General features: G+C 40.6%; 1 protein-coding gene, 1 non-coding gene and 1 pseudogene across 2 annotated transcripts in view; 1 reads left to right on the forward strand and 2 right to left on the reverse strand.

Moving 5' to 3' along the window:
* Positions 1-12,609, reverse strand: part of TEX11 (testis expressed 11) — a 254,826-nt gene that overhangs the window by 60,873 nt on the left and 181,344 nt on the right. Inside the window, exons 21-24 of the mRNA XM_065915873.1 lie at positions 5,942-5,982; positions 4,040-4,126; positions 2,627-2,697; positions 186-302 (exon numbers count right to left, since the gene is read on the reverse strand). Of these exons, the coding sequence (XP_065771945.1) occupies positions 186-302; positions 2,627-2,697; positions 4,040-4,126; positions 5,942-5,982 (316 nt within the window). The remainder of the gene's footprint in view (positions 1-185; positions 303-2,626; positions 2,698-4,039; positions 4,127-5,941; positions 5,983-12,609) is intronic.
* LOC136154980 (small nucleolar RNA SNORA11) lies at positions 786-916 on the forward strand. Its single transcript, XR_010660674.1, has one exon. It is a non-coding gene; the product is annotated as a small nucleolar RNA SNORA11 (small nucleolar RNA).
* LOC136154166 (chromodomain Y-like protein pseudogene) lies at positions 6,408-8,038 on the reverse strand (annotated as a pseudogene).

Genomic DNA, 12,609 nt, shown 5'->3' on the forward strand with positions numbered 1-12,609 from the left:
AAAAGAAGAGGCTAAGCCAAATATGACCTTTCCTTAGAAAGGAATTACAAATCTTTGAAATCAAGATATTGCCAGAATGGAGGAAAAGATTCTAAAAAGAGAATCAAAAAGAATTGCAAGAAGGAAGGCAAACATACCAAACAGCACACTGAATGCTTATATTTTCTTTAAAGGTTGCACATTACCTGTTCCAAAGCTGTTGAAGCTTTTCTCCCTTGCTCTAGATCAACTGCAGCTGCCATGAGTAAACATGTTTTCTGTGCAATCAGAATTACTTGATCGGAAGGACAAAACTGGGACAGCTGATAAGAAATAACCAGAACATCAATGAATAGGGAGAATTCTGCCAGGTGAACACAAACAATCAGAATGAAAATCAGCAACATCCTGTCTGAATGACAAAATTCAGCTGGAAAACCACATCTCACCTTAAAAATGATATAGGTTATAACACTGATTTATGGTTTTAATTTTATATTACTTTCCATTTTTTAGCACTTTTCGAGAGATTAAAAAGCTTCATTTCTTCACAATTTTCCTGTCTTTCCCAGTGACAAGTACTGTCATTTGGCCCTGTATCTTTACCTAGTGATTTACTTCTTGGCTTATGTTGTAATTTCTAAGTGATTTTTCCCCTGGCAAATAAGATTTTCCCTTTGCACTGAATAGAGCTGAAATTAGTACCTATATTGTTCATGGCTGAAAGACAATGTCAAATCTTGACAGGCATTAGGATAACCTCATCATTAAACCTTGTACTCTAGCTTTAGGAAAAAATCTCCCATGGGGTGTGCTTAGAGTAGGGGGCCTGAAGAAATGGCTCCTCTGTTTATAACACATCCAACAGGAATCTGGGTTCATTGTGACAAGGGGCACAAAACTTGTGACCTTTCTATGAACAAATATCCAAACACATGCTCCACTGTAGCTCCACATGGTTGCTGGTAGGACCAGTGGGGCTCAATACTGGAAGAAAACCTACAGTATTTAATGGAGAAGTGTGCCATCTAGAGCTGGTGAGGTACACACATGAGTGGGCCATGGATGGTCTCATAAAGACTTTTAACCTCTCTTTCCAAGGAAAAAAAAAGAAAAAATAGATTGCAACTGCATGCCATTCTGGAAAAGATAAAACTATGGAGACCTTTAAAAGATCAATAGTTGCCAGGAGTTTGGGGGGAGAGGGGAGATGAATACATAGGGTACAGAAGTTTTATGAGCAGTGAAATACTGTGTATCACATTATAATGATGGATATATGTCACTGTACTTTTGTCTAAACCCACAGAATATGCAATACTACGCACTTATTAAAGCGAACCCTATGGTGAACTGTGGACTTTGGTAATTATGATGTGTCAATGCATTTCGTCCTTGGTTTTTTTTTTTTTAAAAAGGTATCACTCAGTTAATAATGGCTATGCATGTGTGGGGAGGGGATATATGGGGAATTTCTGTACCTTCCTGTCAATTTTGTTGTAAACCTAAAACTGGTTTTAAAAGTAAAAAAAAAAAGAAAAAGAATTAACACTCAGGGTAGACATTTTTGGCAAAACTTTTGTTTTCCTTTTATGTGTGTATACATATTATACACAAGATCAACAGAGTTTGTAGGCCACTCTAGCCAAGTTATACTGGCAAATGAAAGCACAAATTAACCTCAGAAAATAACCTCCCAGCATTGTACTACAATAAAATTCTAGGCTACTTAGGATTCTAACATGGAATTCTAGTGCTATCACAAATGTCAAAGCTAAAACATTTATTTTACCTCATTAAAATGGCAATTATACCTAAATTTTCAAACATTATTTTTTATTCTCCCCAAATATTTAGTGATCATAATCATCACCATCATTTAACTAAAGAGCATTTCAAGACACCCAATCTCTACAGCTCAGGTAACTCAAATATAAGGTGAAGGAGCTGTGCTAGATTACCTATATAGTTTTTTCCAGTTCTAAAACATTTAATCTATCTCAACATAACAGATTTCATACTCCTGAATGTGTATGAGGGATATTCTTTACCACCCCTGCTTTCGCCCTCTCATCAATGCTTGTTCCTTTTTCTTTCATTTAACCTCTACCTTGCAGGCTAATGACTATTTTTAAATGCTTATAATTGCAAAACAAATTCAAGTCCTGATACATAGAGCTTGCTCTCAGAAAAATTATAAAGCAGATCTAAACTTCTTAGCACCCTTTTAACCTCCTGTTGTCCCCGGATACCTATTCTATATTCCTATAGACTTATACCCAGAACTGTTCCTAATGTTTCGGTAATTTACAACTTAAGAGTATTTCCTTCTAAAAATAGTTATATCTTTATGTAGGACTTTTAGAGACTGAAATTCCTTCAAAGATAAAGGAGTAAGTCTCTTATGGTAGAACTTTACACTCCAGGATGGTTGTTTGTGATACTGTGGTATGGGGAGATCTACCTCATGTTCTCATATTATATCCTCTAGGGATCAAATTCTCCTTAGGTCATTCCTGCTTAAACGTATATTAAGAGTTCCTAGATTAAAAGCCAATCTCACTCTATACTTAGCCCTTGACTATAGCCATAGTGGTCATATCCTTGCTCTGGTTCATACATGAGATACTTGTTAGAAGAGACTTACCTTATAAGAAAATACAAAAAACTCTCTCATTGACAGTGGATCTTTCTCACATTGCATAGCCAAGTTCCAAGCTGAACATTAACAAGAAATAACATAATTATGAAAATTCACTGTTTAATCTGTACCATTATAATCTCCACATCCATAATATTAACATACTAATGTGGGGTTTCTCAAGGGTTAAAAAAAGCTAACTTTAGGTTTTTAGACAAATTTTTTTCAGGTAAACTTAGACACTTCTATCACTTCCAATCTTTAATTTTAGGACAATGACTAATGGAAATAGTGTTGAATTTTTTTAAAATCAGGGATATACAATAAATTCTTAGTTGACACGAATCCATCTAAAAAATGAGGATCACATTGAAGAGTTCATCAACTTCAGTTGGTGAAAGAAAGTTAAAATTCAACAAAGAACAGGTATATTAGAATCAAAGGTTGAGGAAAACTGATGGAAAGATTCACATGTTTCATAAAGCTGTGGACGTCCCCATTAGGCAACATTCAGCATGATCTTTATCTTGAAAAATCAAAATTAAAATTCAGTAAAACAGGTATTGAGAAATAACTTTTCAAACTTGCAAAACATCAAAGTCATTAAATCTATCTATAATTTAAATGTTTTCTATTTTCCATTATACACATAAGTTTCCCAGAAGCCAGAGTGCTGTATTTATTCCCTTTTCTCCTAGAGACCCAGTAAACCCCATAAAGCAGAAAAAGGTTCATGAAGAACCAGTTAACCTTATGATACTGATGCTTAATTGCTCTTGCTTACTTATCACTGGAGTGTAAATTTTATAAATAGAATCTACATAAAGTAAATTACATAACTCATAACTGTATAACTTGATGAATTTTCATAAAGTATATATATTCATGTAACTAATCCAGGTCAAAGAAGATCTTCATCATTACCAGAAACCCAGAAGCAATTCCACGTACTCTCTTCAAGTACTACTCCCTTCAAGGGTAACCACTATCCTGAGTTCTAACACTGTAAATTACTTGGCCAGCTTTTTGTTTCTTACTATATATAAATGGATCCATGCAGTATATACATAACATCTGGCTTCTTTTGCTCAACATTATTTTTGTGAGATTCATTCATATTGTTGCATGTAGTTTATTTTTCATGATTCACATTTAGAGATAAACTGGGCATTCTAGACCAAGTTTAGGAACATAACTTTGGAGAACTGCGGTTCTAATTCATTATTTTATTCCTAGATTCATTTCAATAGAAAATGAAGAAAACTAACAGTGAGTACATGGTTCCCCATTTTTAATAGTAAAACTGAGATTAAGCAAGTTATCCTTATACCCATAGCTATAAATTTAAGAGCTAGAATTTGAATCTGTCTGATTCTATCACCCCACAATATTTTGCTTAGCCACAGAATTTCCTTTTACCTGTTTTTCGAAACCAATGAGCTTCGTTAATCTTAGAGATTAAAGGCCAGGCTCCTCCTTCAAATAACTGAGGAAGGTGCAGGAGTGCTGCATCAAACAGAAAAATCTGATATTGAGGTCTTTTACTTTATACTCTAACAAAGTTGTTAATCTTGCTTTAAAAACAGTCAGACATGAGCCTGGATTTAGAAAGTTCTTTTTCAGTGTGTGCATGAGTGCATACCAAAATAATTAAAATGACAAAAAGCATTACCAAGCTCTTAGAAACTGTTAATTCAAACTTTGGAGAACACACACATCTTTGGAGAGATTTTTAATTAGAGCAATCATTCACCACCTGAGGTAGAAAGATATGATTTACGTGTAAGGAAAAAAAGAATAGAAATAATCATTTAAAATACTGAAATGATTTAGAAAGATGGTAACGATGGCCCTATATGCAGGGCAGAAGAAGAGACGCAGAAGTACAGAACAGACTTTTGAACTCTGTGGGAGAAGGTGAGGGTGGGATGTTTCGAAAGAACAGCATATATATTATCTGTGGTGAAACAGATCACCAGCCCAGGTGGGAAGCATGAGTCAAGTGTTCGGGCCAGGTGGGCTGGGAAGACCCAGAGGAATCGGGTGGAGAGGGAGGTGGGATGGGGGACCAGGATGGGGAATTCGTGTAACTCTATGGCTGATTCATATCAATGTATGACAAAACCCACTGAAAAATAAAAAGTTAAAAAAAAATAAATAAATAAAAATAAAAAATAAAATACTGAAATGGAGATTGAGGATTGGAAGAGTACTGATAGGTTGGCATAATATTTACTTATTGAACTCCTACAGCAAGCAAAGTACAGAACCAAAATCTGTAGTCATCATCAGAAAGCATTTATTACATACCCTTGTGCCCTTCTGAGAGAGAAGAATGCCAACAGTAGACATTCCTCTTTTGAAAAGCTGGGGTTTCTATACTGCTTTGTTACATTTAACAACCTGTTGACAGATATTTGAGGTATAAAAGTGAACTACTGTAATAAATGGGATAGAATTTTTAAGATATGGAGTTTTTGGTGTATTTTAGACTTAAGGAAATTGGCACATTGTTGTTATTTAGTCGCTAAGTCATGCCCAACTCTTTCGTGACCCCATGGACTGTAGCCCACCAGGCTCCTCTGTCCATGGGATTTCCTAGCCAAGAATACTGGAGTGGGTTGCCATTTCCTTCTCTGGGGGATATTCCTGACCCGGGGATTGAACCCACATCTCCTGCACTGCAGTCAGATTCTTTACTACTGAGCCACGAGGGAAGCCCAAATAGGTACATGGGCAGTAGAAATCGGAAGACCTATTAGGCAAAAGCCAACAGCAAGAAAGAAAGCATGGAGTTGGAAAAAGGAATTCAATGGAGCTAAGAAGTTAGCTGAATGAAGTGGGCAGGGAGGAATTATTAGTATACAGAGGAGATGACACAGACTTGGACAGATGGATGGACAGCCTCAAAATAACAGAGTAAACAATCTGAATTTGATGCAGAGGTCATGAAAATTAGTGGGGTTCAGAGTATTTTTGTTTTGATCCTTTTTTACCTATTCAATTTCTAGGTTAGAATCAAGTGGAAACAGAGATGGAAGGTAGGGAGGGAGGAAGGAAAAAACAGAAATGTCTTTTTTAAAACTGTAATTAAAAACAGAGTTGAAATCACATTTGGAGATGAATGCTAGTGACGGCAAACTTTTCTCTGCTTGTGAATAAAGAAACTAGGTATACTGCTGTCACAAATGTTTGTAAAAACATGAAGCTAAACTCAAACATGAAGCCTGAAACAGTGTGCTCAATATACTTGGAGAATATATATATTAATAGAGGATAGAGGCAAGATGAAAGAGTGAAAATAATTAAGGAGATATTTACCTGTACTGAAGTAAGTCAAAAGTCTATTCATTTCATTCTTCCTAAAAAATAAAGAAAAGTATTTTCCTGCTGTTCAAAAGCTTTACTACAGAAAACTATCAAAGAGACTCTATTTGTGCCTGAGAGCTTCTCAAAGAAAATGCAAAATTGTGAAGTTTGTTGCTCAAGGTGGCAATCTATCATTTTATACTGTTTTTCCCCATTATAGGATACTGTTCCTCAGCCCCAATGTCCTCATATTTTTTTTCTCTCTTCCCCCTCTACACCTATTCTTTTGTTTTGTTTTGTTTTTTTGTTTTTTGAGTTTTGTAGTTATTTATTTTAAAGTTACAGTACTTCAGAACTCCTTGGCAATAAATAGCTTGTCTGTCTCAAGTCCTGCTTCCTAGAGGGAGCTCGGTACGAGCTTGGCCCAGGCCGTGAGGTCTGGCGCCGCGCGCCCTGGTGAGGTTGGGTGGCCGGACAGTCAGAACTCGTCGATCTTGCTCTTCAGGTACTTGAGCATGGAGTCCATGCCCTGCGCGGAGCCCCATATCTTCTTGAGCACCTCACACTCCCGCTCGTTGGCCCGCTCCAGCTCCAGCCTCATGTTGCAGCGCACAAGGGCCTTGGATTCCTCCAGCACGACGGGGTTGCAAGAGGCGAGCTCCTTGATGCGAACCATGACTTCCTGGGTGAAGGTCCCAGGCCAGAACACCTGGAAGACCAGCCCTTTGCTGCACGCCTCCTGTGCCGTTAGCTTCCACCCTCTGAGCAGCATTTCGTTGGCAGATGCTCCTCCCATAATCTTGGGGAACATGACGGTGGAACAGCCGTCTGGACTCTGTCCAAAGGTGGTATAGGGCGTCTGGAACCATGCCTTTTCGTTGGCCCAGACCACATCACAGAGAGGCAGGATGGATGCTCCTAGCCCAATGGCCAGGCCATTCACAGCTACGACAATAGGCTTCTTGAACTGGATGAAGGTGTTCACGAAGTTTCTGATGGCCTCGGCCATCCTGGTGCTCTCCCTCTTGCGGTCATCTGGCAGGAGCGGATGAAGTAGAGGAAGTCCAGGCCGCAGCAGAAGACGCTGCCCACGGCACTGAGCAACACCAGCTTGCTGTCGTCGGCGTTGGCCATGCTCAGTGCGCTCTGCAGCTCCTTCATCACCTCCGGGTTCAGCGAGTTGTTCTCGGATGACTTGGTGGACAGCAGGATGTGGGTGAAGCTGTCCTGCTTCCGGACCACAATGTCCCAGCACCTGTAGGTGCTGTCCCTCTGCCGCACACTGAAGTGCAGCTGCTTGTCAAAGGGCTGGTCTCGCCTGTCCTTGATGAACTTCTTCCCACCTTTCACTCCCATGACTGATGTCTGCAGGGGGCTCGTGCAATTGGCCGTCAGCGCGTCCACCAACTGGGACGTGCCATTCCCTTTCACGGCCAGCCCCGTGGCCATGGCGGCCTTCACAGAGCCCGACGCTCGTGGCAACAATGGGTGTATCCAGGGCTGGCTCCCCATGCTCACCGGCTCCGCCCCCGGGCTCAGTAGGGCCCCGATCCGCTTCTCGGCTGCCGCCTCTGGGGCCGCTGTGTCTTCCGGCCCCTGCTCCATGGGGTCCAGATTCTTGGAGCTCTCGTCCTGAAAGCTGTCCAGCACAGTCCCAGTCTTTATGGGGCTCTTGGGCACGAGAATCCTGTTGCCCGACCAGGCCAGGTCCATGTTCTTGTAGGTGGCTAGGCCCTGCGTGGAGCTCTTCTGGAACTTCTGGCTGGCGGTAAACAGCGGGTTGCTCTTGGCCTCGCGCTCCTTGCCCACCACTAGGGCCTTGGGGGCGGCCTTGGAGAAGCTGCTGTTGGTGGATCTGGAGATCTGCTTCTGGCCGTTGTTTGGGGAGGTCCGCTTGGCTCTAGTGAGGGTGCCCTCCTTCTGCTTCTCGGTGTGGTGCTGGTTGAAGTCGTGGATGCACTCCTCGCAGTTCACCAGGTGCTGCTCTGGCTCCCAGGTGGCGTCCTCCCTGCTGCAGCCTTTCCACCGAACCAAATACTCCATCTTCCCTGTCTTGTTTTGCCTCTTGTCAACGATCCTTTCAACCTCATACAGCTCCTCGGAGGCCATGGCTCCCCCCTCTGGGCAGGGCCAGTGAGGCAACCCTGGTCATTTTGAAGACTCCCAGTGGTCTGCTCCAGGGCCCCTGAACACCCCTATATGTAGGGGACCACACCCTTACGATTATGAGGTCAGTAAATCCATTCTCCAGCCAATGGCAGCCTTCCCCCAGCCTTGGCATCACAAAGCCTCATCCTGAAACCTCTGAGGGTGGATGGGGAGCAGCTCAGTTGATTTGCTGGGAGAAATGAGGCATTTTTCATCATCCAAAAGAGCCCGCCAAACTCACCTGCCATCCTCATCTCTCTACATCAACACAGATGGGCCACATGGCAGGCAGAGTGTGTCTCCTCCAAACCTTGCCTCACAGCCAGGTTTCAGCCTTTCCTTCGAGTCTGTCTCACGTTACATTATTATCTACTTTTTGTTTTCTTGCCTCAAATCCATCCATGATAATTAGGCTATGGAAATGAGAATAATTTCCCATTCCTCCTACAACTGGTAGGAGGAAATGCACCTTGAAGGCCATTCAATTCTGGGCCACTTATGAGAAACCTTTTCCATCCCACCTCCTTTTCTCAGTCTTCATCTAGCTCTCCTCAGTTTTCTAGTCTCCAGTCTAAAACCCCTGTCCTCAACTGTGAGAATGCACTGAATACATACACTTGCTCTGGCTCTACTTGGCACTGTCTTGTTTCAATTCGAGGACTAATTGTCACCTCCCCAGATGTAATACCCAGGCTTCAGTTTTAACATGGTGATGTGGATGAGGCAGACAAATGCATGCTTTGGGTTGTGTGGGATGACCCCAAGAAGGAAATGACCACCTGCGACTGACTAGTATTCCCAGGAAGGAAGGGGTGCAGCTTGCCCAGTGGTGTGTGAGCCTCATGTGCACAGGGCTTCTCAACATGCACCCTCACAAATTTCTTCTCATCCTGTTTTCCTGGCAGAAGCTCCTTTGGGTGTCTCCTCACAGTTGAGACCATGGTGGAATTCGTTTCCATGAATAGCTACCACAAGCTTCCAGGCTCTTGGAGGAAACCCTGAGTAATTATGCCTACCCATCCAGTTCCCAAGGTCTCTCATTGAGGTTGTTGGCACTGGAGGATAGGGGAATGAGTTGTGTGCTTCACCACAGTCCCTGTGTTCCTAATGGACTAGCAGGGTCAGCCAGCCTGAGATGTAACCCTGGGGGGCAGTCTTTGTTGACATAGTGGGATTTCCTGTGGTTTCCATGAGGTGCTGTCTTCCTGGTGTGCACTGGCTGCTTAGTCACCTAGGACAAACCTGAATGTTCAGAGCAGTCTTATTTCTAACAGTCAAAAAGTTGAGAAGCACAAGATGGTGGATGGGGAGGGGTACAGGGAGTACATCTCTCTACGGATCCATCAGGAATACACCTTCAGACACAAGTGCTTGCAGAACCTCAGCTGAGAGCAGACAGGACTGCCTGACAAGCAAGCAGAGCAAGGATAGCTATGAAAACCTTTTCAGGAGTAGGAGCATGTCCTGTCGACGAAGCTATATCTTGAGCTGGGTGACAGATGTTCATGATTTGTCCCCAGGTTGGGAGAGCAGCCTGTCGAGTGGCTCGTGTTGTGCGTTTTCTACAGGATACAGGGATAGATCATGCCTGGTCTCTCAAGGATAGCCCTGAATCTGCTTAGTGGTAGATTCATGTGGATATTCATCTGGAGTCTCTGGTGTTGTCTGTGCTTGATTTCTTTGGAGTTTCCATGCTGGAGGAGGGGGAGGACCCCTTTTTCCTTTTTGGCTGAGAAAGCAGAGGCATCGGGTCATCAGGGAACTGAGACATGCCGGATCAGTCTCTCAGAAATCTAAATGGTTGACTCTGCATCCGGGATCCAGCCCCGGCGGAGTCCAGGGGTTCCCTTCAGATGAGCAGCATCGGCGAAGAAAAGAAAGCGAGTCGAGTCTTGGTTGAGTGCAGAATGAAGACTTACACCTATTCTTAAGCAAAGGATTTCAATGACTGATAAAGTTTTATATTACAGAGTCATAGAATTTGAGAGCAGGTAGTGATCTCTGTGTTTTTCGACTTTTTTTTTTTTTTGAAGAGGGGAAACTAGAACCTGTGTTTCAGATAAAATTTTATAAAACTCTAATATGTAAGAAGAGATAGAAGTATAGCTGCTCTGGTTGAACCATTCGTGGGCAGAGGCCTAGAGCCTCAGTTTCTGGAAGTCCCTGAGCAGTGCCACAGAATTTCCAGGTTTCTAAGGAATACAGTTTAAAAATCACTTATTCATAACCTTAATTTTATAGATGAGAAAACAGATCTGGAAATTGGGGATGATTTGTCTAAGGTCATGCAATGACAATGTCAAGATTACTACTACTCAAGCCTTTGGATCCTTTGTTAAGCTTCCTTGTGTGCTGTGCTTAGTTGCTCAGTCGTGTCTGCCTCTTTGCGACCCCATGGTCTTTGCGACTGTGGTCTGCCAGGCTCCTCTGTCCATGGAGATTCTCCAGGCAAGAATACTGGAATGGATTGCCATGCCCTCCTCCAGAGGATCTTCCCAACCCAGAGATCAAACCCAGGTCTACCACATTGCAGGCAGATTCTTTACCATCTGAGTCACCAGGGAAGCCCTAAGTTTCCTTAGGTGGGGTACATAAATTTTAATAGAGAAAAACATCCCATTATGTTTAAACAAAGGATTAAATATGGAAGTATTGGCTAACTCAACTAAAGAAGTTTATACTAAGTAGGGTAGAATATACTGTAAGACTAGTCTTATCAGGAGAATGTCTAATATTATACAATGCAGACTGTGCTTCAAGAAAACTAGCCACTTTCTAAGGGATAAACAGTAGACATCTACTTTATACAAAGCAACTTCTAACATAAATTTCATTAATCTGAATTTAAGCTGAGCTAAAGTTGACTTTTTCACTATCTAATTCAGTGACTATATAAAAGAATCTATGAGGGGTCATTAAAGCAAATAAACAGTACAAGTAAGAGTGAGGATATGGAAAGGAATGAACAGTCTATGTAAGAGATAAACTGCTTTAAAAAGTTTTAGCACACAAATTGTTAATACTTAAGTAGATACTGTACTTTAAAACCATAAGATTTTTAGAAGAGGATAGAACTTTAGAAATTTTCCAGTTCATCTTCTTTTATTTAATAAGAAAATAAAGCTTACAGAAGTCAAATAAGTTGTTATTGTCTAAAGTAAACCAGAAGTTAGTGAAATAGCTGAAACTAGAACTCAATTCTCTGACTCTTTCCACTGAATTAGGCCTTTTTTCCCCTAAATTAGTCTAATCTATTTGTTAAATCAGGTCCTGACCTCTAAAACATTGCTAGTAGATGTTCTTTATTTTTTTAGATGTTCTTTATTACTGTATTTACATGAAAACAATAAAGGCATATTTCAAAAATATTCTGTAATTTAAGTTTGTCCTTAACTTAAACAAGATGCCTTTTTCCCCCCATCTTCAAATTAGTTTTAATGAGTGGCATCTGACTGTGAATTGCAATTACATGGAGTAAGAAGTACCCTGTAAGTCCAATACAAGATCTTCTTATAAAGAGCTGATATTTAGTCATTTAAACAAATTGAGTGACTACTATGTATCTGATACTGTCCTAGGTTTCAGAGATACAAAGATAAATATAAATAGCCCTAAACTGCAAGGAGCTCTTACGTTCTATTAGCTATCAAGGTTTAGTCTCTGAGTTTCCTATTTTACTCTTTAACTTTTCATTGTTGAAAATTTCAAAGAGGTTTAAATGTGTTAACAGATGAATGAACCTCCAGGTATCCACGGCTTAGCTTCAATAATTATTAACTCATCGTCAATCTTATTTCAATGATTCCTCCACCTAGCCATATTATTTTGAAGCAAATTCCAGACATCACATAATTTCATCCATAAATATTTTAGGGTGTGTCTATAAGATAAAAGTATTCTTTAAAAATCATAACTATATTACCATTACATGCTTTAAAGATAATAATTATTTTAAAATTATTTATTTGGCTGTGCTGGGTCTTAGTTGTAGCATGTGGGATCTTTTAGTTGTGGCATGTGGGGTTTAGTTTCCCGACCAGTGATCAAACCAGGACCCCTGCATTAGAAGTGTGGAGTCTTAGCCACGTACCACCAGGGAAGTTCCAATAATTTCTTAATATCATCAAATATTTGATCATTATTCAAATTCCAATTATCTCAGTTTTTTTTTTTTAGTCTGAGTGCCCTTCAAATGGATTCAGAGAACCTGTAAAGAAGAGGCAAAACTTAACCATACATGTATGGGTAGAATTTGTATTATAAAAAGTTCTGTCATCAATATAATATTATCTCAGTTATAGATGGTTCCCAATGAACTTAGCTGAAAAAATATTATACCTCCAGGTACAAACATACAAAGCAAAAATGAAGTAGTGGTACACTATTATAGACTTTTTGTTCAAGCAGAGACAATAGAGATGAGTGATATTTCTCTGAAAGTCATCCCTACTTAAGATCTTGAATAGTTTTCTTTTTTTTTTTTTTTTTTTAATATTATTTTATTAGTTGGAGGCCAATCACTTTACAACATT

This window comes from Muntiacus reevesi, chromosome X, assembly GCF_963930625.1.
Source record: "Muntiacus reevesi chromosome X, mMunRee1.1, whole genome shotgun sequence".
Classification (NCBI taxonomy): domain Eukaryota; kingdom Metazoa; phylum Chordata; class Mammalia; order Artiodactyla; family Cervidae; genus Muntiacus; species Muntiacus reevesi.